The sequence below is a fragment of the Sinohyriopsis cumingii genome, chromosome 9 (assembly GCF_028554795.1).
Source record: "Sinohyriopsis cumingii isolate HCF-2022 chromosome 9, ASM2855479v2, whole genome shotgun sequence".
In the NCBI taxonomy this organism is placed as follows: Eukaryota; Metazoa; Mollusca; class Bivalvia; order Unionida; family Unionidae; genus Sinohyriopsis; species Sinohyriopsis cumingii.
In genome coordinates this window covers 47,401,628-47,425,188 of record NC_142969.1, presented here as the reverse complement: position 1 = coordinate 47,425,188, position 23,561 = coordinate 47,401,628, and the positions used below count along the sequence as shown (strand labels likewise).

At 34.5% G+C, this 23,561-nt stretch overlaps 1 protein-coding gene across 7 annotated transcripts in view; it reads right to left on the bottom strand.

Moving 5' to 3' along the window:
• The window catches only part of LOC149791753 (STE20-related kinase adapter protein alpha-like), a 65,316-nt gene that overhangs the window by 37,684 nt on the left and 4,071 nt on the right, over positions 1 to 23,561 (bottom strand). For 2 of the 7 annotated variants that reach the window (XM_089970249.1, XM_089970250.1), the window contains exons 2-5: positions 18,723 to 18,825; positions 13,199 to 13,270; positions 10,403 to 10,523; positions 4,268 to 4,386 (exon numbers count right to left, since the gene is read on the bottom strand). In XM_089970249.1, the coding sequence (XP_089826375.1) occupies positions 4,268 to 4,386; positions 10,403 to 10,523; positions 13,199 to 13,270; positions 18,723 to 18,734 (324 nt within the window). In that variant the 5' untranslated portion in view covers positions 18,735 to 18,825. Of the gene's footprint in view, positions 1 to 4,267; positions 4,387 to 10,402; positions 10,524 to 13,198; positions 13,271 to 18,722; positions 18,830 to 23,561 lie in introns of those variants that run through there. The other 5 variants (XM_089970252.1, XM_089970253.1, XM_089970251.1 and 2 more) reach the window with 4 other exon arrangements.

Below are 23,561 nucleotides of genomic sequence, written 5' to 3'. Positions count from 1 at the left end.
TACATGTTAAACAGGAACATCAGGAAAGGAAGTTTATCAACCATAGCCCTTCCCTCAGATTGGCTCTCAAACTATGTCAGTTCCCCATAGGAATTGATAAAAAATAGAGAAAAAAGGGGGTTTATCAAACCAAAAACCAATGTTCCATGTCCTGCATATGTTGATCAGTGCCATATTGCTCCAAGATTGGCATCAATGCTTGGCCAAAGGTGCCTGGCATGTGGTATCTAGTACCCAGTGAAACTTGGTCAATGTCATTTGGAACATTGCCTAGTGACTGGTGCATCTAGTGTCCATAGCCTGGTGTTCAGTACCTGATGATCTGTGACAGACCTTCTATGACTGTAGCTAGACATTCATCTAGTGACTGGGACCTTGTGTCAAATGACCTGGTAACACTTCTTCACTGACTTTCATCTGACATATTACCTAGTGACCAGTGACCAATCACCCAGTATTGACCAGTTAGATGATGCAGACCTTACTGGAGAATCTCTGTTTGGGAAATCTGACTTTTGCTAACAAGCTCTTGCTTTAATTCAAAGTCTACTACAGTGAAATGATGACCACACTTCCCTCGGAAAGCTGTGACCTGCTCTTTGTGGTTGGTGACTTCCCTAAGTTGAGATGTGCAGAAAATTCCTCCTTCATAGATCTCCCTTTAGAAGAAGCAGGCAACTTTTGTAGACTGGGAAGTGAAACAGACACAGTTGACTTCTGAACACCTGGAAATTCCATGGCAACCTCTCTTTCTGAATCATACAACTTCCATACACTTGAAATGCTGCCATTAAAACAGGTGACATCTCTACAGCGAGAAGTGCTATAGACACCGCCTGGCGATGGAGAGGGTCCCGTGGAGAAGAATAGAAGAGCCAAGATGCTGCTGAATGGAAATAAACAAATACAAAAATGAATTGATACAAAAAAAGGGTAGGAAATACTCACTCTAACAGCAGTTATTATTAGACAGATTAAACACTGGAAGCACTGCTCTGCTAGCAATGAACTCGAAACCCTCACACTCACTGACACAGATACATGAAAACAAAACAAGGAATAGGGAAAAATAACAATTGGAACAGGACATGATGGAAAGTAGAAATGCAAACAAAACAATGTATTAATATATCAAGATACATGTGTACAAAGGCAAGAGGTATATGGAAAAGGAAGGTATTCTAAATATTGAAAGTGTACTAAGGTATCAGGCTGGGGTCATGTTTTCTTTTATTCCAGACCTCCAATTACTAACTGCAGGAATGAATAATGTCTTAGGACTGGGGATCAGTGCCTGGGAAAGATATAGGAATCAAATACAGCAGATAATGTATTACTGCAGCTGTTAAAATTCCTGTCTTTTGGACAATTTTTCCAGAAACGTCTCCAAAAATAGACAAGAGGAAAAAATAAAACCATATCTGTATCTACACTGTCCACACATCTGCAAAGTTTTGATGTGATGTGACTTGGATTTTAACGTAGCTTTAACAATTTTTCAGTCATATCGCTATGATGTCTGCAATGTGGCAGTTTATAGTGATGTCTAGCACTGGGGCATCATGCCGCAGATATGTAGCATGATGTCCCACCCAGTCACATTATCCTGACACCAGGCCGACCAGTCCTAACACTAACCCATAGCTGCCAACCTTCCAGGCTCGCAATTAGTGAAAATAGGGATAAAAATTAGTGAATTTGGACATGAATTAGTGAAAAATACCATGAAAATAACTCCATCCACTCTGACCGTCAATACTACACTATATCACAGGAATGCACAGGAGCTGCAGCACTTTTGGTTCTTCAACAGGAAAATTTGGAAGTGATCTTCGAGTCAGGGAACATTTGTCAGAACAAATGTCTAGCATGGTCTCCAGCTGATAAGGATATATTGTGTTCAACAAGAAAACTCACAAATAATGCTTCAGCAATAGGAGCTTGCAGGTCTTCCATCGATGGCTTAAAATATTCCAGAGCTGAAATCTGCGAATTCTTAACTTTGCCAACTTCTATGTGTTTTTTGCAACTGATGTACCGTTACGGATCACTGCCATCTCACCTCTGTCTGCATGGGTTTGAGTCCAGGATTCGGCCAATGTGGGTATGTGAGAAACCTTGCCAGTAGCTTCTCGTGGGTCGGTGGTTCTTCTCGGGGTTTTCCCTGGTTATTCCTCCACCATTAATTCTGGCTGCCATGCATAGCCTATCGTGTGCTGAAAAATGGTGTTAAACCCCACAACAACAACCACAACAACAACAAATGTACTTCCTCACATCAACTCTGCCACCATGCCCAATACTAAAATTTGTGGCACACTGTGTGCAAAAAGCATGATATATATCAATGTTTAATGGCAGAATGCATAGCCAATTTTTTGTATATTCCAAATTAAACTTCACTTTTTGAGCAATACATTTCTTTTTCCTTGGTGGTGAAGCCATTTCCAAGATCTTACATGCAATGCCGAACGGTAATTCAAATCAGTGTTGGTGACGCATATGTGGAGCAAAATTCCAGTTAGGTCCCAGTTTCTCTCAAAAGCATTTGTAAAACTACTCTTATACATATAGATTAAAATAGGCTAAAATGCTTGCTACCGGGCCAACTGTACCAATCAGCTGTAGTTCTACTAACATCGTGACCAGCAGTATTGGACCATTTCAGCAACTGCCAATATCACGACCAGCCCTTAACGGGAAATCGGTTATTGTATGAAAGATTTAAAATATTTGAGAACTGGAGAATTCACAAATTTTTTGCTTGCGGCATGAATCCGTGAATCGCTGAATAAGTCATGAAATTCATGCCAAAATCGTGAGGGCTGGCAGCTATGCTAACCTCTTAGTGCTGAACACCCAGTGAGGCAGCTGTTAGTACCATTTTTGTAAGTCATTGGTATGACTTGGCTGGGTATTGAACCCACGACCTCTCATATCCGAGGACGGCAAAGTTTTGATAAAATCCTCTTGCCATGTGGGAGGAGAAGCAATGACAAGCTCTGTGACAGAGACAGGCAAATGGACAGATAGATGAATAATTTCTGGACTGACTGATGCACTGGGGCAAAACAATATTCACTTTGCTGATGGACGGAGATAATAACTTCTTCAAGAGGTTTAGCTGGAGAAGCAATGATGACATTTAAATTTTAAAAATTCCTTTTTCTCAACAATGTTTCAAAAGATTTCCACAAAAATAAGTTGGAAGAAAAAAAGTAAAACTTTACTGCACATCTGCATCAACTGATTTGCACGTCTAAATACATCAAATATCTAGCCAAAACTTTCAATAAAATTCACAAAGCAGCGATGGATATTTTGTACCTGCGTGTGTGTGTGTGTTTTTGTTGACTTTTGGTGCCATTTTTAACATACTGTAGGATATATCACACTGAGGAAATGGGAGTTAAGGGCCTTTCCCAAGGAATTCACAGACGCAGCCAACTTGGGTTAACCTGAGCAGGTATCAAACCAGCAAACCTTGGATTAGGAGTCTGATGCTTTATCAAGTGAGCTACCACAGCTCCCAGCGTGGATGAAGAAGCCATGATGCCCTTAATTCATAAAATACACTTCTCTTGGATAATACTTTACGAAAATTTCTAACAAAGGTGTCAGAGGAAAAAGTAAAATCTTATTGATCATCAAAGCCAACTGCAAAATGTCAATAAGATCCTCAAACCAGTGTATAAATAAAAGTGATAACTAAATGTTCTTAAAGACCTTTCTCAAAAATGAATCAGAGGAATAAAGAAAATCCTAGCTGTGCATCTGTAACATCAACATATCTAGATTACAAAATTGTAATACATTCCTCAAAACAACGACAAAATGAATTAACAACAAATCACCCTTGATTGACAATTTTTTCCCAAAAATAAACTCCCAAAACGGACCAAATGAGAAAAGGAAAGCTATCTTCAAATGTACACCAAACACATTTTTATCTTGCCTGCAAAGTTTAAGTACAATTCTCCAACCAGTGAAGAAGTGATGATGAACTGTATTCTAATAATCCCACACCTTCTTTCGCAAAAAAACTTTTCAAGAAAAATCCCCAAAAACTGACTACAGGAAAAAGGTTGAGCATTATCGCACATCTGCAACAACCAAATTTCTAACCTAGTATTATAAAAATCATCCAAGCAGTGTGGGAGAAGCGTTGAAAACCTTTTTCACCAACAGATAAACAGATGGATGGACAATATCCCTTCTTCACACAAGTGTGCAGGCATTATGAAAAGTTAAGTGGAAGGAGCCATACCTGAAGGACGGAAAGGTCAATCTTTGAGGACTCCAGATATGTTTGTCGAATGGCTATCTGTCGACCTGTTGGCATGTGTCTGGCAAGGTAAATTACAGCTGCATCATTATAACCTCGTCCTGTAATAATACACCACAGAAAATGTTAATGACTGAATTTTAAAAAAAATATTTTAGTAAGCAATATGTGCAGCTGTTAAAGACTGGTTAAGCAATATTACTTTGCATTATGATAAAAAAACCTTGAGTTGTCTTTAAAGACAGTTTTTTCACATTCGTATACATGTTTCATTGTTTTCTATTGTAGAACACTGGCGAAAAATACATCCATCTTTCATCAGGTGACAACTGTCTTTCAACATATAATCCTGTACTCTGAGCATTATGCAAGCAAAGTTCCCCAGCAATTTCATCCTTACTTAAGTGTTTTTTCTCTCACAACAATCAAGATAAATATCAAGAAAAACTAGTAAAAAAGCCATTTTTGCTATTGTTATTTTGTTAATACTTCATATTCACATTATTATTTATTAAATGAAAATCAATTCTAAATCAAAATGGAACTGGGGATCATTATTATTTATTAAATGAAAATCAATTCCATATCAAAATGGAACTGAGGATCATTATTATTTATTAAATGAAATTCAATTCTAGATCAAAATGGAACTGAGGATCATTATTATTTATTAAATGAAATTCAATTCTAGATCAAAATGGAACTGACGATCATTATTATTTTTTAAATGAAATTCAATTCTATATCAAAATGGAACTGAGGATCATTATTATTTATTAAATGAAAATCAATTCTAGATCAAAATGGAACTGAGGATCATTATTATTTATTAAATGAAATTCAATTCTATATCAAAATGCAACTGAGGATCATTATTATTTATTAAATGAAAATCAATTCTAGATCAAAATGGAACTGAGGATCATTATTATTTATTAAATGAAAATCAATTCTATATCAAAATGGAACTGAGGATCATTATTATTTATTAAATAAAAATCAATTCTAGATCAAAATGCAACTGAGGATCATTATTATTTATTAAATGAAAATCAATTCCATATCAAAATGCAACTGAGGATCATTATTATTTATTAAATGAAATTCAATTCTATATCAAAATGGAACTGAGGATCATTATTATTTATTAAATGAAAATCAATTCTAGATCAAAATGGAACTGAGGATCATTATTATTTATTAAATGAAAATCAATTCTATATCAAAATGGAACTGAGGATCATTATTATTTATTAAATGAAATTCAATTCTAGATCAAAATGGAACTGAGGATCATTATTATTTATTAAATGAAAATCAATTCTATATCAAAATGGAACTGAGGATCATTATTATTTATTAAATGAAAATCAATTCTAGATCAAAATGCAACTGAGGATCATTATTATTTATTAAATGAAAATCAATTCTAGATCAAAATGGAACTGAGGACTATATCATCATTTGTATCACTGTCAGGGATTGCACTGGCTTCACTAATGTTGCAAATTGTGAATTTTTTTGCTTACTGGCGACAAAATATACCATCTGACAATTTTTCTGGTGGCATCATCTTTTGGCTGTTTAAAATTGTATGTAAAATCTTGGGTTTAGAGTGGAGAAATTCAAAGGCACCATGAAAGGAAGCCACAAACTTGGATGTAAAATGCACTAGAGTCTGTCTATTGTTACATATATAAATCCTTTGTTCATTCTAACAAACCCATCTTTACAGTCCAAAGTGAAATCATAATCTGCTTATGCTGACATCTGGCCAGTCATGCTACTGGGTTGATAACTACAACTGACCAACCTCCAAAGATGGATACAGAAACAGATACAACCAACAGAATGATGCCTTATTGTTTTATATAAATGTACCCAGAAAAAATAGTTTAGCTGAAACTTATTAATAAAAAACTGGATACATTAGAAGCACCCATCGCTGTGTAGTAATTCTAAGCAAAAAAAATCATTCTCAATGTTCTACAATTATTTGATGTTACTGCTACAATAACCAGCATTTGTTTTGTCATCCAAAAGTTGTCATTTAGCAGTGACTTCAATAACACATGCACCCTTCATCAAAGCAGGCCTACTAGTCTTCAATGAAAAAAGAAGCACCTTTCACCAAATGAAGTCAGAAAAACTTTAACAGAAGCAATGGAATCTGAATGATTGTTGCAATTTTTGAAGTGACTCAAATATTTTAATTATATTGTGCAAGTTTCCTTTTTGCAGGAAAAAAGTTTATGCTTATGATTGCTACCAATGGTGGTGTAGAGTGCAAATTAAATTTAAAATCTTTTCAAACCACATATCAATTTAATTCAAGGTCAGACATCTTGCAAAGATGTTTGTTAAACCCTTTTTTAAATTTGTTCACATTTTATTTCCCTGTGAATAACCTCATCCCCATGGTAGCCTTAGCAAGATAATAGTTATCTCCAGCAGACCAAAATCTAGGCAAGTTTAAGTACATATACAAGTAGCATGTAAACAACTATACGGTCATGTGCTACTAGCAACAATAAATTTCATAGTGAATTGTTAAATAACACATGTTTGTTGACAATGGGTTATAGATCAAACAAGGACTAACATTTTTTAAATGTGTTTTTTGTGTTTTCTAATGGAATATGAATCATATATGAATTTTCTAACATGTAATCCATACTTGAATTAATGGGTTTTTCATATACATGTACAGTACTTAATACATTATGGATTCTACTACACAACTCTAAGCTATCAATAAACAAGTGTTTTTCAGGAAAAAGATGCCTTCAATTAATCAAAATGTCAATTGTTTCTTTTCTCTCAGTGTAAATCGTACTCTCTGATAACAGCTCACCACTTACACATTTTGCTTGTATGCAAAATTTGAATTTTTCTAGCACCCCTCCTTCCACTTAACTCCTCTTAAGTCGACAATATTAGCTTGGTCCTGAGAATGTTGAGATAAACAGGTAGTTATGTATTATGAAAATGGCAATATATTTTGAAAATTAGCACCAAAATATTAAAATTAGTGACTCTGTGGCAACACCTCGTTTAAAGCCAGTGCCATCCCTGACTGTACCAGCAGGACACAATTTAGATAATGTGTATTGACATTACCGGTACTTTAACAGTCTCAAGCATCTGAATGCTGACAGGTGTCTAAACTCCATTTCAAGTTTACACAAAAAATGGAATTTTCAGTCTAAGCCTGACTCTTTGTGCTTTTTGTCATGTTGAGGGAATTTTCCATTGGTGTTTTGCTGAGTGAAAGTTGCATCAGTATTCACAACATACACCACTCCCTAGATAACTCGCACCCTGATAACTCACGAACCTGCTTATAAGGCGGGATCAGGCATGGATTCGATTTTTTAAGCCAGAAAATACCCCAAAAATTAATCCCTATTTGTTGAACTTGAAGAAAATCGCAATCAAAATTGGTAATGGAAACTTTGATGTATCGTTTGTTTTATAGTCGAAAACGGCAGAGAGGACCTGGAAATTTTAATCAACACTACAAAATATCAAATTAAAAATAGGTCATACAACTTTTTACATTTTCTTTCCAAACGACATTCCTAGTACACCCCAATTAATGATATATAAGGAAATTTCGATCAATGAAAATGTCACTTACACCGAGTGGAGGCAGTACTTTAATAAATACAAATTAAATAAAATATTTATCAATTGAAATTTGCACTCTAGTTCTATCTTTTAGTTCCTTTTAAGTGTAATCATCATAAATGCAATGTGTCCTCTTGAAATTAAACGTGAAATGTGTCAATCTAACGTAACAGCTATGTCTGCAAGCGTTTCTATGAGAACCTTATTAAGTGCCGACCCTGTTTTGATAACTGACTTCCGCAAGTGTTTGATGTATTGTTGCACTGAATTAAAAGCTGGCCTACTTTGTATTATCATGTTAATTATGTCTTTTGAATCAAATAAAGGAGGTGGAATAAAAGAAAGGTAAAAAGGAACAAAAACCCAACAAACTTAAAATCTAGCGGCCCTGGTCTTATGTTGGGTGAACTCACTTCATTTGATCAATCGAACACTTATAAATGTTATTGTGTATGTTACATAAACTACCTTAAATTAATCGACTCTTTCATAACTATGATCAAAGATAACAAGGCAGCCAAGCGAAATGAATACTTTGTAAAATAAAGAGCTTGATTTCACAGATATGTTCCATTGTGGGCAAGTGAGTTTCAGAGAATTCTTGAATGGGCACTTAGAGATATCCTCAAGGATGATAAGAAGTTTCATTATTACTTCCAATGAAATCACAACATCAATATTGTACTAATTGAACGATACAAAAATTTAGTTTTAACATAGATGATTGTCACATGAAATAAATGTTGTTTTTGAAAAAAAGGAATCTTGTTTAACGTTGTATCAACAGTTAGTCTAGTTTCCTGCTCTGGGGATTCCCGATTTGGCAGGATAATATTTAACACTACTATGGGAACCAGACTCATCAAGAAAACAAAAAACAGAGACGTAATACACATTTTTTTCCCCGCGTACACGTGATGGTTGTTGAAACCAGTTGGAACGATCTTTCATATGTTGGACATTTTGAAAATAAATGTTCTTTAAACAGAATAACGAACAACTTCATTAGAAAAAGTGCGTTATTAAAAATTATTATCAACGTGATTGTAAAATGAGGATTCAGTCAATAAACAGTTCAGTTCCCTAATGCTGCTTCCCACCCACCTCGTTTTTCACAATGTCAAAGCAATTTTTTCCAATTTTTGGAGGTCCCTCTGTAACTCATGCCTCGCTTATAGTGTAGTCTATGTTTGTGGACCCCGATGTGGGCGAGTTATCGATTTTTGTATACACCAAGTATATGTAGCTTTTATACAAGTGAAAAAATATGTTGGATGGTCTGACATGATTATAAGTTCCAATGTACTTTTTGGAGGCTGGTTGCATGTGAAGTTTAAATTATTAAACATACAAGAACAATGGAGTTAATGTGCGAGTTACTTCCCTGTGTCGATAAGATACATAGATGGAAAGACACTTTTTTGTCTTGTGGGTAGTGGGCTGGATTTGGAGGTAGCAGAGAGCAATTTCATAGTGTTCATGTGAATGGGTAATGTATTTACAGAGAAATACAAGTGTCTCCTGTTTATATATATATATAGCATCTCGTAATAAAAGTATCAGTTTGGGATAGAGGGCCAGTTGGAGTAAAACATTTATATTCTTGGTGATAAGATATGGAATTATTCTACAATATGTCAGTTGAATAAAATGATGAGCATACTGGCAATAACAAAGGAGGAAGAGCCATATATTTTTTTTTTCAGAACAAAAACAGTTAAAGGTTTGTATGTGCCTTTTAAAAATTCTATATATTTCATGTAAGTGCAAGGGCTATTTAGAAAGTTCTGAATATTATTGCGCTGTAAGTATCTCAATGCATCCCCCCTCCAAAGTACTCCCATCTACTTCTTCACAATTTCTCTGATCAGACAATTATTAAATAACATTTTGTATTCAGCTTTTAGTATGTTGTACATACACTGGAAAACTAAAGTTCATACTGTATGGCAGCTTCAAATCATCTGCACCTCAGTGAATTTTATCATGCGAGACACAGACAAAATTCAACTGGAACTAAATCAAAACTGTACACAGGATGTGCCAAAGCCGAGATGCTGTTCTTTTTCAGGATGCCTGTCAAGATGGTTGATTTATGCACTTCTGCATTGTAATGAAATATGAATACCTTGGGAACCAGAACAAACAAGCGTGGTTTGGCAATGATCCACTACTTTTGGCAAAAGTTAGAAGATATAAGACTTTCCAGCGACACTAACATACATGTCACAGGTACCAAGATGACTCGGCCTTTTGCATTGAAAAAAAATGCAAATAACTCTCTCCTTACAGTCGAACAATGTACAGCAATTTGTGGGCATTGCAATTTTTTTCCCCGATTCATACTTTATTATTTCTCCCAAATTTAATTACAAGTTTATAAGAAAGACACAAGTTATAACAAAATATTCAGATAAGCTTTCAAAATATCTGGCCTGTACTTATTATCTGGTATCCAGATGTTACAATATGATTACAATATCTTACCTATGACTGTAAGTAGCTCATACTTTTGATAGTCATTTTCAAATTCTACCATGGTGCTTACTGTATTGATGTTCTTTGAATCATGTGTATGTCTGGAGTGACGGCTACTTCTTTTTTTCTCCTGTGAAGCAAAGTTTTCATGAAAATGTCATTAATGATCATTCAATAAATACTCAAATATACACCTCTAAGTTCTAGGAAAACGCCCCACAAAACATGGAGTTTGTCATATTAGCTATACTTCTATGACAACTCTTCGTATTATTCATTTGCTGAAACAATCATTGGAACAAGTATGTAAAGAAACAATACCAGGATTGAAAAATGAGTATTCTGTCGAATACAGTGTCTTACAAAACAGATGTCCTTTAAATGATGTAACTTTCTGTATATACCTGGTAATGACACAAACTTTGGGCATAATATTCTACTGAAGTTTCAGTTGAATATGGTACTCAATAAATATAGAATATATATGACTTTCAAAAACTTTAATCTATGTCCTTGCTGAGAGATTCTACACACAGGTACTTGAATCTTTTATGGTGTAGGTTTGAATGTGAGACCAGGATTGGTTAATGAAACAATCAGGCATATAATTAACCAATCGGGTATCTATTCAGTGGTCTGTACAAAGCCACAGCCAGGGATAAATAGACACAGTAACTGAACTCTCTTTCTATACCCTAGTCTTGTATGTAGCACTGGTATTGATGCTGTTCACACTACCAATAAAAAAAATATATTATGTCCACACAGATATCTAACAATACATCAAGGTTCTGTCCTGTTGTAAGTATCTATATAAGAAATGCATGGAATTGTCATGAAAAACAGCCTTTCTGCATTTGTATCATATGATAACTTTGCACTGCATATGCATGTATATCAAATACCAACTCTGTACTGCCTATAAACATGCATCAGATGCAAACTTTGCACTGCATATGCATGTATATCAAATACCAACTCTGTACTGCCTATAAACATGCATCAAATGCAAACTTTGCACTGCATATGCATGTATATCAAATACCAACTCTGTACTGCCTATAAACATGCATCAAATACAAACTTTGCACTGTATATGCATGTATATAAAATACCAACTCTGTACCACCTACAAACATGCATCAAATGCAAACTTTGCACTGTATATGCATGTATATAAAATACCAACTCTGTACCACCTACAAACATGCATTAAATGCAAACTTTGCACTGCATATGCATGTATATAAAATACCAACTCTGTACCACCTGTAAACATGTATCAAATGCAAACTTTGCACTGTATATGCATGTATATAAAATACCAACTCTGTACCACCTACAAACATGCATCAAATGCAAACTTTGCAATGTATATGCATGTATATAAAATACCAACTCTGTACCACCTACAAACATGCATCAAATGCAAACTTTGCACTGTATATGCATGTATATAAAATACCAACTCTGTACCACCTACAAACATGTATCAAATGCAAACTTTGCACTGCATATGCATGTATATCAAATACCAACTCTGTACCACCTATAAACATGCATCAAATGCAAACTTTGCACTGCATATGCATGTATATCAAATACCAACTCTGTACCACCTACAAACATGTATTACATGCAAACTTTGCACTGCATATGCATGTATATCAAATACCAACTCTGTACCACCTATAAACATGCATCAAATGCAAACTTTGCACTGCATATGCATGTATATCAAATACCAACTCTGTACCACCTACAAACATGTATTACATGCAAACTTTGCACTGCATATGCATGTATATCAAATACCAACTCTGTACCACCTATAAACATGCATCAAATGCAAACTTTGCACTGTATATGCATGTATATCAAATACGAACTCTGTACCACCTACAAACATGCATCAAATACAAACTTTGCACTGCATATGCATGTATATCAAATACCAACTCTGTACCGCCTACAAACATGTATCAAATACAAACTTTGTGCTGCATATGCACAAGTATCCAATACCAAATTTGCACTATTTATACACATACAGATATATACTTCAGACAGGAGTTTATTCATGTTAGTACGATAAGTTAAGAATAACTCTGGCCATTTGAAATGCACCTAGTTTGTTCTGCACACACCCCCCTATAATTTTTTTCATTTCTATTTCAATGCAAATATACCAAGAAAAACTTAATAACGCCCATAATAACACAAATGAGAAAATTCAACTTGTTTTAGAATCCAAAATACAGCATGCATGAATGGCACTGGTACTATGTGCAAGCCTAGTACACATATTTTGAAAAATAGAAACCACTATCTACTGACAATCAAGAATAAGGTAAATAGTCATTTGCAGTAACCTAAAAATGCATTAAGCCACACTTACTGATGGCTAGATAAATGTGATATAGAAATGTATTAGATGGAGAAACCCAATTTGCAGAAACCATGTCAATGATAATAAACCTGAATAAAATTAGCTCATGAATATTAAATTTTTTTGTTTTTGTTAAAACTTTTAATGGAATGCATGGTGTGAACAAGTTTTATAACAATGTGCTTTATAATAAATGAGAAGTGTACAAGGTTGCGTCACTCTTTGTGTCTGAGAAACTGTCAGTGCCTCAGAAACTGACCTAACTGCAAAAATTTCACAAATGTGTAATGGACAGATCGACTTATAAATGGACAAGGGAAACACTATAAGACATTTCCACAACAGTGGTGGGATACAATGATATGTTAACAAGAAAAATAGTTTCAATGAACACATTCTGTTTCACAATTTGTTACCTGCAGCTGATATCCTTTTCTCCTAGATGAACGTGTTAATTCAGAAAATTTGCTTGAAGAACACCCACAATTCTAAAAGAAAAATGAACGTTTCATGTGATTTGTTTGCAAATTTTATGAAAAGAAAAACTGTACTGAACAAATGTGTGGTGCAAGTGAGGAGCCTGTAGGAGATGTTGAAGTGAGAAGCCTGTAGGAGCTGTTGAAAATAAAATACTTTTTGTCCTTTCCAACTTCTGGATAAGCATAAAAACTTGTGAATTAATGACACAATATTAGATGACTTAGTACAACAACACTTAATTTCTCCAAGATATGCATCTGCATGTATATCTCTCCCCTTCTCATACTGGAATGATCTTCAGTTGTAAAGGTTGGTTGAACATTCATGTACATGTAAGTAAATGTATTCTTACTAACCATTAACTTCTTTAATAACAAATTTTCTCTCTCAAGTATCGAGAAACTATCATGCTTGACAAAGCACTATTACATTAAATTACTGTTAAACAAGTTTATATATCCAGCAGATTTACTCCTTTCTATTTGTCTATTTGTTCATTCATTCACATGCTGTACATGTGCTTTATCTGCTGTACATATAAGTATATACTGTACCAGTCCATCAATCCAGTATAATCTGGACTGTAGGAAAAACAGGAAACCAAGGGGTTTATTTTATATGATCTGTACATTTGAAAGACTGTTGAAAATATAAAAGAAAATACATAATAATTATACACCATAAAGCAGAAAAGATTAAAATGGTTAAAAGAACCAGTGACAGAAAACAACTTTAATGAACTGAAAAAGTTCTGCAGCAGCAAAATCTCTAAAGAGGTATGTTTCTCTATTCCACCAGTATCAAAACATTTTGTTAAAAAATGTCTCAGTGAACTTGATACCAAGAAAGCTACAGGACTGGACCAAATTGGTCCATGACTCATCAAATCTTCTGCCTCTGCTATTTTACATATCAAAACATTCATAATCAATTTAAGCGTGTAACCTCATCTGTCCCCGAAATATGGAAAACTGCAAAAGTAACTCCTATTCACAAATCTGGTTGTTAGGATGATGCTGATAACTACCGACCAATCTCATTACTACCAAACTTGTCAAATTTGATTGAAAAACATGTCCATGACTCATTCATGTCATATTTAACCAAACACTTGCTGTTACACCCTAATCAATCAGGCTTTAGACAGAAACATTCATGTGAGACTGCCTTGGTCTCCCTAAATGATAAATGGCTTCAAGCACTTGACCAAGATAGAATAATAGGATCTGTATTTGCAGATTTCAGGAAAGCTTTTGACATGGTGGATCATAAAATCCATTTGAAGAAACTGAATATCTATCAATGTGTTGAAAGCACAGATAGATGGTCTACTCATACTTAAGTGAGAGAACACATGTTTATATAAATAATGTTCTATCTGAACCTGGAACAGTTAGATATGGAGTACCACAAGGCTCAATTCTAGGTCCATTACTATTCATTTTATTTATTAATAACCTTTCACTTTTTTTTACAATATCATCTACAGATCTCTATGCAGATGACACAACATTGTCAGACATCCAAAACAGAGCATGAACTCGAAATTTCTTTACAGAATGACCTAAACAAACTGGACAACTGGTACACATGCAATGGCATAGTGGTAAATACTGGTAAAACTAAAATATTACTTATCACAACATGGTAAAAAGGAAAAATCTTGATAGTGATGAACTATGTTTGACATGGAAGAATACAAATTTGCAAATGGTCTGTCATGATAGACAGCTTGGTGTTTTGGTAGATAATACCCTATCATGGACTGAACATATCAAACATATCAGTAAAAAAGTCAATTCAAGTTTATGGCTTCTTAGTAGGATATGACATTTTCTCCCTGAAAGGCACAGAAAACTATTTTATAACAGTTACATACAACCCTATTTAGATTACTGTAATACAGTATGGGATAATTCAAATGAAGAAAAAAAATAGCAAAGCTGGCACACTTTCAAAAAAGAGCATTTGGGCTAATATCAATCCAGAAATAAAGCAAGGAAAATTTAGCTGGTAAGTTAAAAATATTACCTATTAAAGACCAAATCCATTTGAGAAAAGCCAAATTAATGTACAGGATATCCAATAATATGCTCCTGAATATTTACAATCACTATTCCAGTATAAGCTACCTGGCAATACTCCCCACCTGTGATCCAAGTCTACCAAACAGTATAAAATTCCCAAACCAAATAAGGAATTATTTCAAAAAAGTGTCCAATACTCTGTAACTTTGCTCTGGAACAGTATTCTAGTTGAGATTAGAAATGCCCACTCTATTTCCTTCTTCCAAACCCAATACATCCAGTGGCTAAGAGATGCAGCTAAAACAAATAAATTCCTTTGTATGAGGGCCTCAATGTAGATTAGTTCTTAGCTAACTGTGTTACCCTCTTTAAATAAAGCCATTATTTTTATTATTATTATTATTATTATTATTGTTTACCATAAAACTGCCAGTGTTCCTTCTGATTACTGCTGCAAGACTGGCTCATTCAACTTTCTATCTATTAAGTTTCCAAAGGTTTTAGTTTGTTTATGTTAAACGAAACTAAGATGGACCACAGAAACAAACTAGAAATAATAAGAAAATTTTAAAAACACAATAATAACAGGTCAATAACCCAATAAATTACATAAAATTCTTCTTTAAATACATTGATAAGCAGCAATTTATTTATTTATTCTTCATACCGAATGGTATCCAATTTTTAATTTCTACAATTTTGTAAATAGTCACATCCTGAAATTAAGATATAGTACAGCACATTAAATAATGGATTAATAATAACTGATCATTTCCCGATTAAAAGGTGAAGCTACTTCTTATATCAATCCAATGCATAATCTTTTTTGCTCTCTCTCATATTTGCATATATTTTTTAACTTTATTACAAAACGAAAGGTGCATTTTCTTTTATAGAGAAAGCTAACAATACAAAGCTTTCATTAAAGATGTAAAAGCCATGTGTCTGTGACATATTTTGTATGTTGTTATGACATCTATAGTCTTAAACTAAATAACAGAAAGAGTGAAAATCAACAAGCTTTATAAAGTTCAACAAATAATTTATTTACTGAGATTATTTTGAAAACTTAAAAAGAACTGACAATATTGTGTATTAAATCCCAAATAGTCCTTAAAGTTCTATCACAAGTCCAAATGTATAGAGTTCCAAATGAATACCAGAGGTGATCCAAATGAATTCTAATTTTGAAGTTTGCTGATGTACCAATAACCTGGAATGTGGTGTTGTGGGGTGGGGTGGATATCCTAGAAATTTAAAACATGCATCTTTGTCTGTTGGTATACCTAGTCATGTCACTGATAAGTACCACAATCAATGTTACAACTGTATAGTTCTTACAGGTAAAGGTATGAAATTAATACCTGTTGTGGTTGGGTTTGCCTTGTGGGTATCTTTCATCTGTTTGTTTAGTGCATCAACTCAAACAGGCAAATGCAATAAAATTCAGCAATGGGTGGCATAAAACAGGTTCTTACAGGTAAAGGTATGAAATTAATACCTGTTGTGGTTGGGTTTGCCTTGTGGGTATCTTTCATCTGTTTGTTTAGTGCATCAACTCAAACAGGCAAATGCAATAAAATTCAGCAATGGGTGGCATAAAACCCAGTACAGCTGCAATAAAATCAATGATAGTGTTCCACTAGACTGAGTGGATATCCATCAGACTTAACAGACATCCACGATACATAGTGGGAACTTATTCCCTTGCCCCATGTCTATAACCATCATACAGGATGGGAAATCTGAAATCCACAATGTGAGTACTGTACTTAGCAACTATCCAAAAATGACACAATTTTTGGCCCCATTATTGTTATTTACAGATTTCACTTTACTGCCGAAATGCAGCAAGAATGTCATGATTATGGATTCTGATGTTCATAAATCTAAAGTTTTATCTCCAGTGAAAGCTGCTCTTGAATTCCCCCTCCCTTCCACCTCCAATGAAACTGACTTTAGACATTTTGATTACAATATTTCTCATGTGATAAGCCATGTGGATCCACAATGTCAACTGCTGAACAGTACAGATGGGCTTGTAATTGGACAATACATTCTTAATTTTTTTTAAATTGCCAAATTGTTATAAAAGTTGGGACCTTCAAGCATGGATTCTCATCAAGAAATTCAGATGAATCATTCTACATTTTAAAAATGCATTCCAATGAAGAGGCACTCTGAGTTACAGTATATTTCAGCATGGTGTAATAATTATACCCTTCCAATTTTCTGAAAAAAACGCTTCACCAAATTCAAGATAATATCTTCCCAGTACCCTGCTTACAATGTACATATTAATGATTCCTGCTCAAAGTATACCATGGTCCAACCTTCTAAATTGTTATACTATTTTATGCAAGTACCCTTAGGGTTAGCAGAGTAAAATTATATTTATAGTACTTATCCTACACTTTGTTGCCATGTTAACATAAAAATATTGAATGAAAATCTTTTAAGAATCAAAATACACTTTCCGCAACTTGCTTGGTATGTATATCAACTTCAGTTGAAATACTTTGAACAATCTTAAAATTATGCGTCCAAAAACAAAAATGTTTATTGCCATCACCAAGATGGATGGTGATAAATATATCCCGTGTCTTACATACTTGGAGGGATTAAACGTTTTCTCAAGGAAGAATAATTATTGGTGACTTTCAACTACTGGCAATGTTCCACATAGCCATGGGTCTCATCTTCCTTCCTCCATATGACTTGCAGAAAATTTTATTGAAAACTTTGCAAGAAAAGTAATATCCATGTTGAACTAAGCTTATTCTTGTGAGACAAAAAAAGAGAAAGCTTAAAGCTGAACAATTTCATATGAAAAAGCATTCTTTGGGCAAAAAGTTTATTTTCTCAGCATGTTTTGTTCACATTCTTGCATGAACACAGGATGATGATTTCTATGTCCAGTTCACCCAAAATAGTAAAAATAATTCTTGGTCAAGTCAGCTTTCATAAAAGTTAACCAATATTTACATTTTTAAAAAAAAGGCCCTTTTCCCTTATCACATTTGTCAGGTGAGTGGGTAAATATCAAAAGTGTTGCCTCCTAATGAGACAAAATTATTAAACTTGACAACTGCCAAGTATAGTTTCTCCAAGGTTAATGACCCATTGAAAATGGCTTTTTAAACAGGCATGTCAGCTAAGTGATAGTGTCACAAAAAGTGATGGTCACAAAAAGTATGGTTCCAGAGTCAGGAACAATATGCAGTAGAAATCATTCACACTTTGATTTATTTTTAAACAAAGTGAGTTTCAGCTTTCAGTTTTTAAAAACGTTTTGAACCAGAAATGCACTGCACAAGTTATTTTATTAAAATCAAATTGACAAATAAATTAAAAAGCCATTTGTCCATGGGACAAATAGTTTCAAATATAAAGGCTTATGTAACACAAGGATAACAATGTAAAATCTACTTACAAGAAATGACATTGATCTATATCATTGAGGCCATTCCATCAATACACTGTTGCTTGGATATACCTTTCTTCGAATTTGGTTGTGCACACGTGTCTGATGGTTACTGCCAAAGAAAGAATGCAAACTAAGATTTACTTCTTGTTCTTCTTTTCTTTTTTAAGGTTTTTTATATGTCTGAACTGGGTAAATTTTCATCTGCTTACCATGTATGTACTTATTACAACACTCCAACATGCCATGACAAGATGACCTATACTGCTCTGAACAATCATAAACATACTTTTTTTTTAAAAGTATTTTTTCTTCATCTATAATTTGATAATCCATAAAAACAATAATAAAATATCACAGATACACATACTGGCACTAACCTTTGCACAGCATTTGTATTATTTAAATGATATCTTCTCTAAGTGCAAATATAACCAGGGGACAAAACCAGTGCAAGCTGCAAAGTTAGTTCTCATTTTCATACAAACAATACCTCCATCCCATGATGTGTGATGTTTCATGGCAATCCTCCAAGTAGTTTCGGATGAACAGCGATAACAAACTTCTGCTAACAGATGGACGACAGACCATCACATAAATTTTTCTGGTCTATCACCAGTAGAGATAAAAACTTGCACTATGGTTAAACAATGCGGCAATCACTAAATTTATCAGCACTTCCAGAAGACATGCAATACATTTTCAATTAAGCATGGTGATAGTAAGAGTGGATTTTCAGTTAAGGATTTATATCATCTTTCATTTTTATGTACAATCACAACTTATTTCATGGCAATAAATTCAATGAAGTTACACTGATACAAGTTTCTAACTCGTGGATTTAGGTGTGCATAAAGAGATAAATATTTTATTTTAATATGTACATGGTTCCCACGCTTTTCTAAAGTTAAATTTAAAGGTCATTTCCAGGGGTTTTCCAGGATGAAAATAATTTTTTCAAGGTTCACATATGACTATAACTGAATGGAATTTTTAAAAAAATTTATTATAAAACGTGCATTTTCTAAATATAAAGATTGTTCTCTTTCAAGACTCTCCAAAACATCTAAGCCAGAAAAGATGATCATGTACAAAACCACAAAATGTATCACACGAAAAAAGTTTGATTATATTCCAATAAATTGGCATGTAAAGTCATTTCAATGTACAAAATAAAAATTCTAACTTTATTTTGCTGACCTGCATTATGTTGCTAAGTGGGAACAACATAATGAACATAAATTGGCTTTGTTTCCTTTCAAACCTTTAATTCTAAAGAACTATATAGCAATATATATGCATCTTATAGAAAGTAAACATTTCCTATTACAGTATAAAAAACAATAAACGCAAATAATTAGAATCTTGTCTTGTAATATAGAGAGTCTAACCCTGAATTTATCTGTACCAATAAAATCCCAAACAAGATTTTTCAAACCTAATCTCATTAGATGATCGGGTTAAAAATCCATCAATTAAAAACATTTTTAAAAGGGCTGATTTAAATTTTGACAAAAGGCCTTCAAAATTATATACTATTGTATAAACAAAGACTGAATTTTCTGTAAAATCAACTTGTCTTCTTTTAATTTATTAAACCAGTCCCCAAACCTGTATTGATACAGGGGCTCAAATCATTTTTTAATATATAATACAAGGGACGACAATTTCTCATTTCAGCTCTGAGATTCAACAATCTGGACTATAAATTTGGTTTAAAATGAATAGCAGTCTGTTTTCTAATCTGTGTTTACTCCGAATATTCCCACCCCATTTTTCATATTTGGACATTTAGGTTGGGGTGTGGGGTCATTGCAATTGTATATCGAAAATTTGGAACTTGCCATCACCGTGTGGTAGTGACATATGGTAGTCGCTTACCAGCGGACCTAGAAAATTTAAACTTATGTTATATCGACTTATACCTGCATGAAATTGATAGGAAAATTATTTATTTTCTCGGAAATGGCAAGTATTATAAATGTAATGTCTTTATTCTGCTGACAGACTAGATGAAACTAGGGCATTGGTGAAATCACCATTTGCATTACTAGTCACTTCACAAATCTTTAAACGATGACATCGGTCACATGATATCAACAAACTCCATTTTAATGTTGTGGTAGTCCAGGGATACAACAAAACTCCAGAAGTTGTTCTTGGAATATATAAATATGGAAAATTTTGTGTTCTTTCACTTTTTATTTTTATCACAACCAGTATACCACTTTCATTTAATATTTTTTTCTCCACAACATTTGAAAACGTGAGTTATTAGATTTGTGTACTCATGCAACTGGCAATGCAAATCACAAGTACCAGGTCACATTTCATCAACTTCGATTTTAATCCTCACAATTTCTGAGAAAGTAAGTTGTTGTAGGGTTTAATGCCATTTTTCAGCACAATAAGTAATTTTCATATCCATTTCATGCATGTATCACTCACTCTAACAATGTTTAAAGTTTGCTAGGCCATCCAGGAAGCGGCTACGCTTTGCCACCATTATGTTTGCCTATTGTGATGCTTGAGTGGTTTTCATAGCTTCAATGTAAGTAAAGATACGGATATTGAGCTGACTTTGAAAATAGTCTACTAGACGAATCTAATCCAATGCATGTTTGGATTAGTTAGTTTTGCCCGTCACCCCTGCCGGGGTATAGGCCACCTGCAAAAGATCGCCAGAGGCTTCTGTCCTGTGCCATCCAGCGTTTGGATTGACTCAGCATATATGTTTATTGCAAGCACCCAAATGACAATGCTGCACCCTCCGAATATCTGGTTATAACTCGATAAATTTAACTCACGATCAGTGTTGTTGTGACTCAATAATGTGATTGTTATGGGTGTCAAGTGGTGGCAAAAAAATTCACAGGTTTTTCCCCGACTTTCATTGATATTTGCAAAATTGCAGAACTTCTCACGGTTGGGAAAAACATCATTTCCCGACTTTTTCCCAGTAGCGTGGAAACCCTGAATAAATAAAGGCTGTATCCAAAATCCTATTTTCTTTACTGTTAATGGTTTATTGTTCATTGTTTATTGTCCATGTTTACAGCCTGTGCTAAGCAATGTTTGGCATATACTGTGTATCATTCAATCTGTGTCGATTCTGTCTTCAATTTTCATTGGTCATCATTCCCCCTTGCATTTCAAATGGGTACCTGAATGTATCAGAGTCTGTATTAGAATTTCATACTATATTTTGGTGACATAAGAAACTTTAGCAAACCACTAGATTTGAAAGGACTGAAATCTAAAATGTTATATTTTAAATGCAGCTCAATGCTTGCTTACTGATTCACTGGAGATTAAGGAACATTGAGATCATGAAACTACGGTAGGCAAATTATTTGGGTATATGAAAAAAGAATCAGTTTAACTAGTAGTACTGCTTCTCAACAATCATGATCATTTCAGTTGCCAGAATAGTGTTCAAGTGTAATTCATTTGTGAAGCCAATTTAGTTTAACTTAGCTATCAGCAACAGCCAACAAAAATAAATTTCAGAACCCTTAGTTGATGGAGTTTTACTTTGTGAAGCATGCCAGCATAGTGATGAACACTGACACTTGCTTTACCTTCAAACCCCTTTGAACCCTACTGTATTTTTATCTGGATTATAGCTATTGCAACATATGACAATATTTTTTTAAAAGGGAAATTTTGGGCTTGTGGAATTTCAGTCAGGGCTTGTGTATTTATTTAAGTCACACTCCAGGGGCCCAAGTTTTAAAAAAAAATTCTGTGAGCACTATTGATACAGGCTTTGCAGCTCTGAGTAGTCCCATAGGCAGTTTGAAGGTAATGAAAGCATCATAAGTGTTCATCTATGCACTCACTAGAGACTGAGTAGTCCCATAGGCAGTTTGAAGGTAATGAAAGCATCATAAGTGTTCATCTATGCACTCACTAGAGACTGAGTAGTCCCATAGGCAGTTTGAAGGTAATGAAAGCATCATAAGTGTTCATATATGCACTCACTAGAGACTGAGTGGTCCCATAGGCAGTTTGAAGGTAATAAAAGCATCATAAGTGTTCATTTATGCACTCACTAGAGACTGAGTAGTCCCATAGGCAGTTTGAAGGTAATGAAAGCATCACAAGTGTTCATCTATGCACTCACTAGAGACTGAGTAGTCCCATAGGCAGTTTGAAGGTAATGAAAGCATCGTAAGTGTTCATCTATGCACTCACTAGAGACTGAGTAGTCCCATAGGCAGTTTGAAGGTAATGAAAGCATCATAAGTGTTCATCTATGCACTCACTAGAGACTGAGAAGTCCCATAGGCAGTTTGAAGGTAATGAAAGCATCATAAGTGTTCATCTATGCACTCACTAGAGACTGAGTAGTCCCATAGGCAGTTTGAAGGTAAGCACTCACTAGAGACTGAGTAGTCCCATAGGCAGTTTGAAGGTAATAAAAGCATCATAAGTGTTCATCTATGCACTCACTAGACTGAGTAGTCCCATAGGCAGTTTGAAGGTAATGAATGCATCATAAGTGTTCACCTATGCACTCACTAGAGACTGAGTGGTCCCATAGGCAGTTTGAAGGTATTCATCTATGCACTCACTAGAGACTGAGTTGTCCCATAGGCAGTTTGAAAGTTGTTGTTGTTATGGGGTTTAACGCAATTTTTCAGCATAAGATAGGCTATACATGGCAGCCAGTATTAATGGTGGAGGAAGAACCAGGGAAAACCCTGGAAAGAACCACCAACCCACGAGAAGCTACCGGCAAGACTTCTCACATATCCACATTGGCCGAGCCCGAGACTTGAACCCACGCAGACAGAGGTGAGATGGCAGTGATCCGTGACGGAGAGCGCTTTAGACCACTCGGCC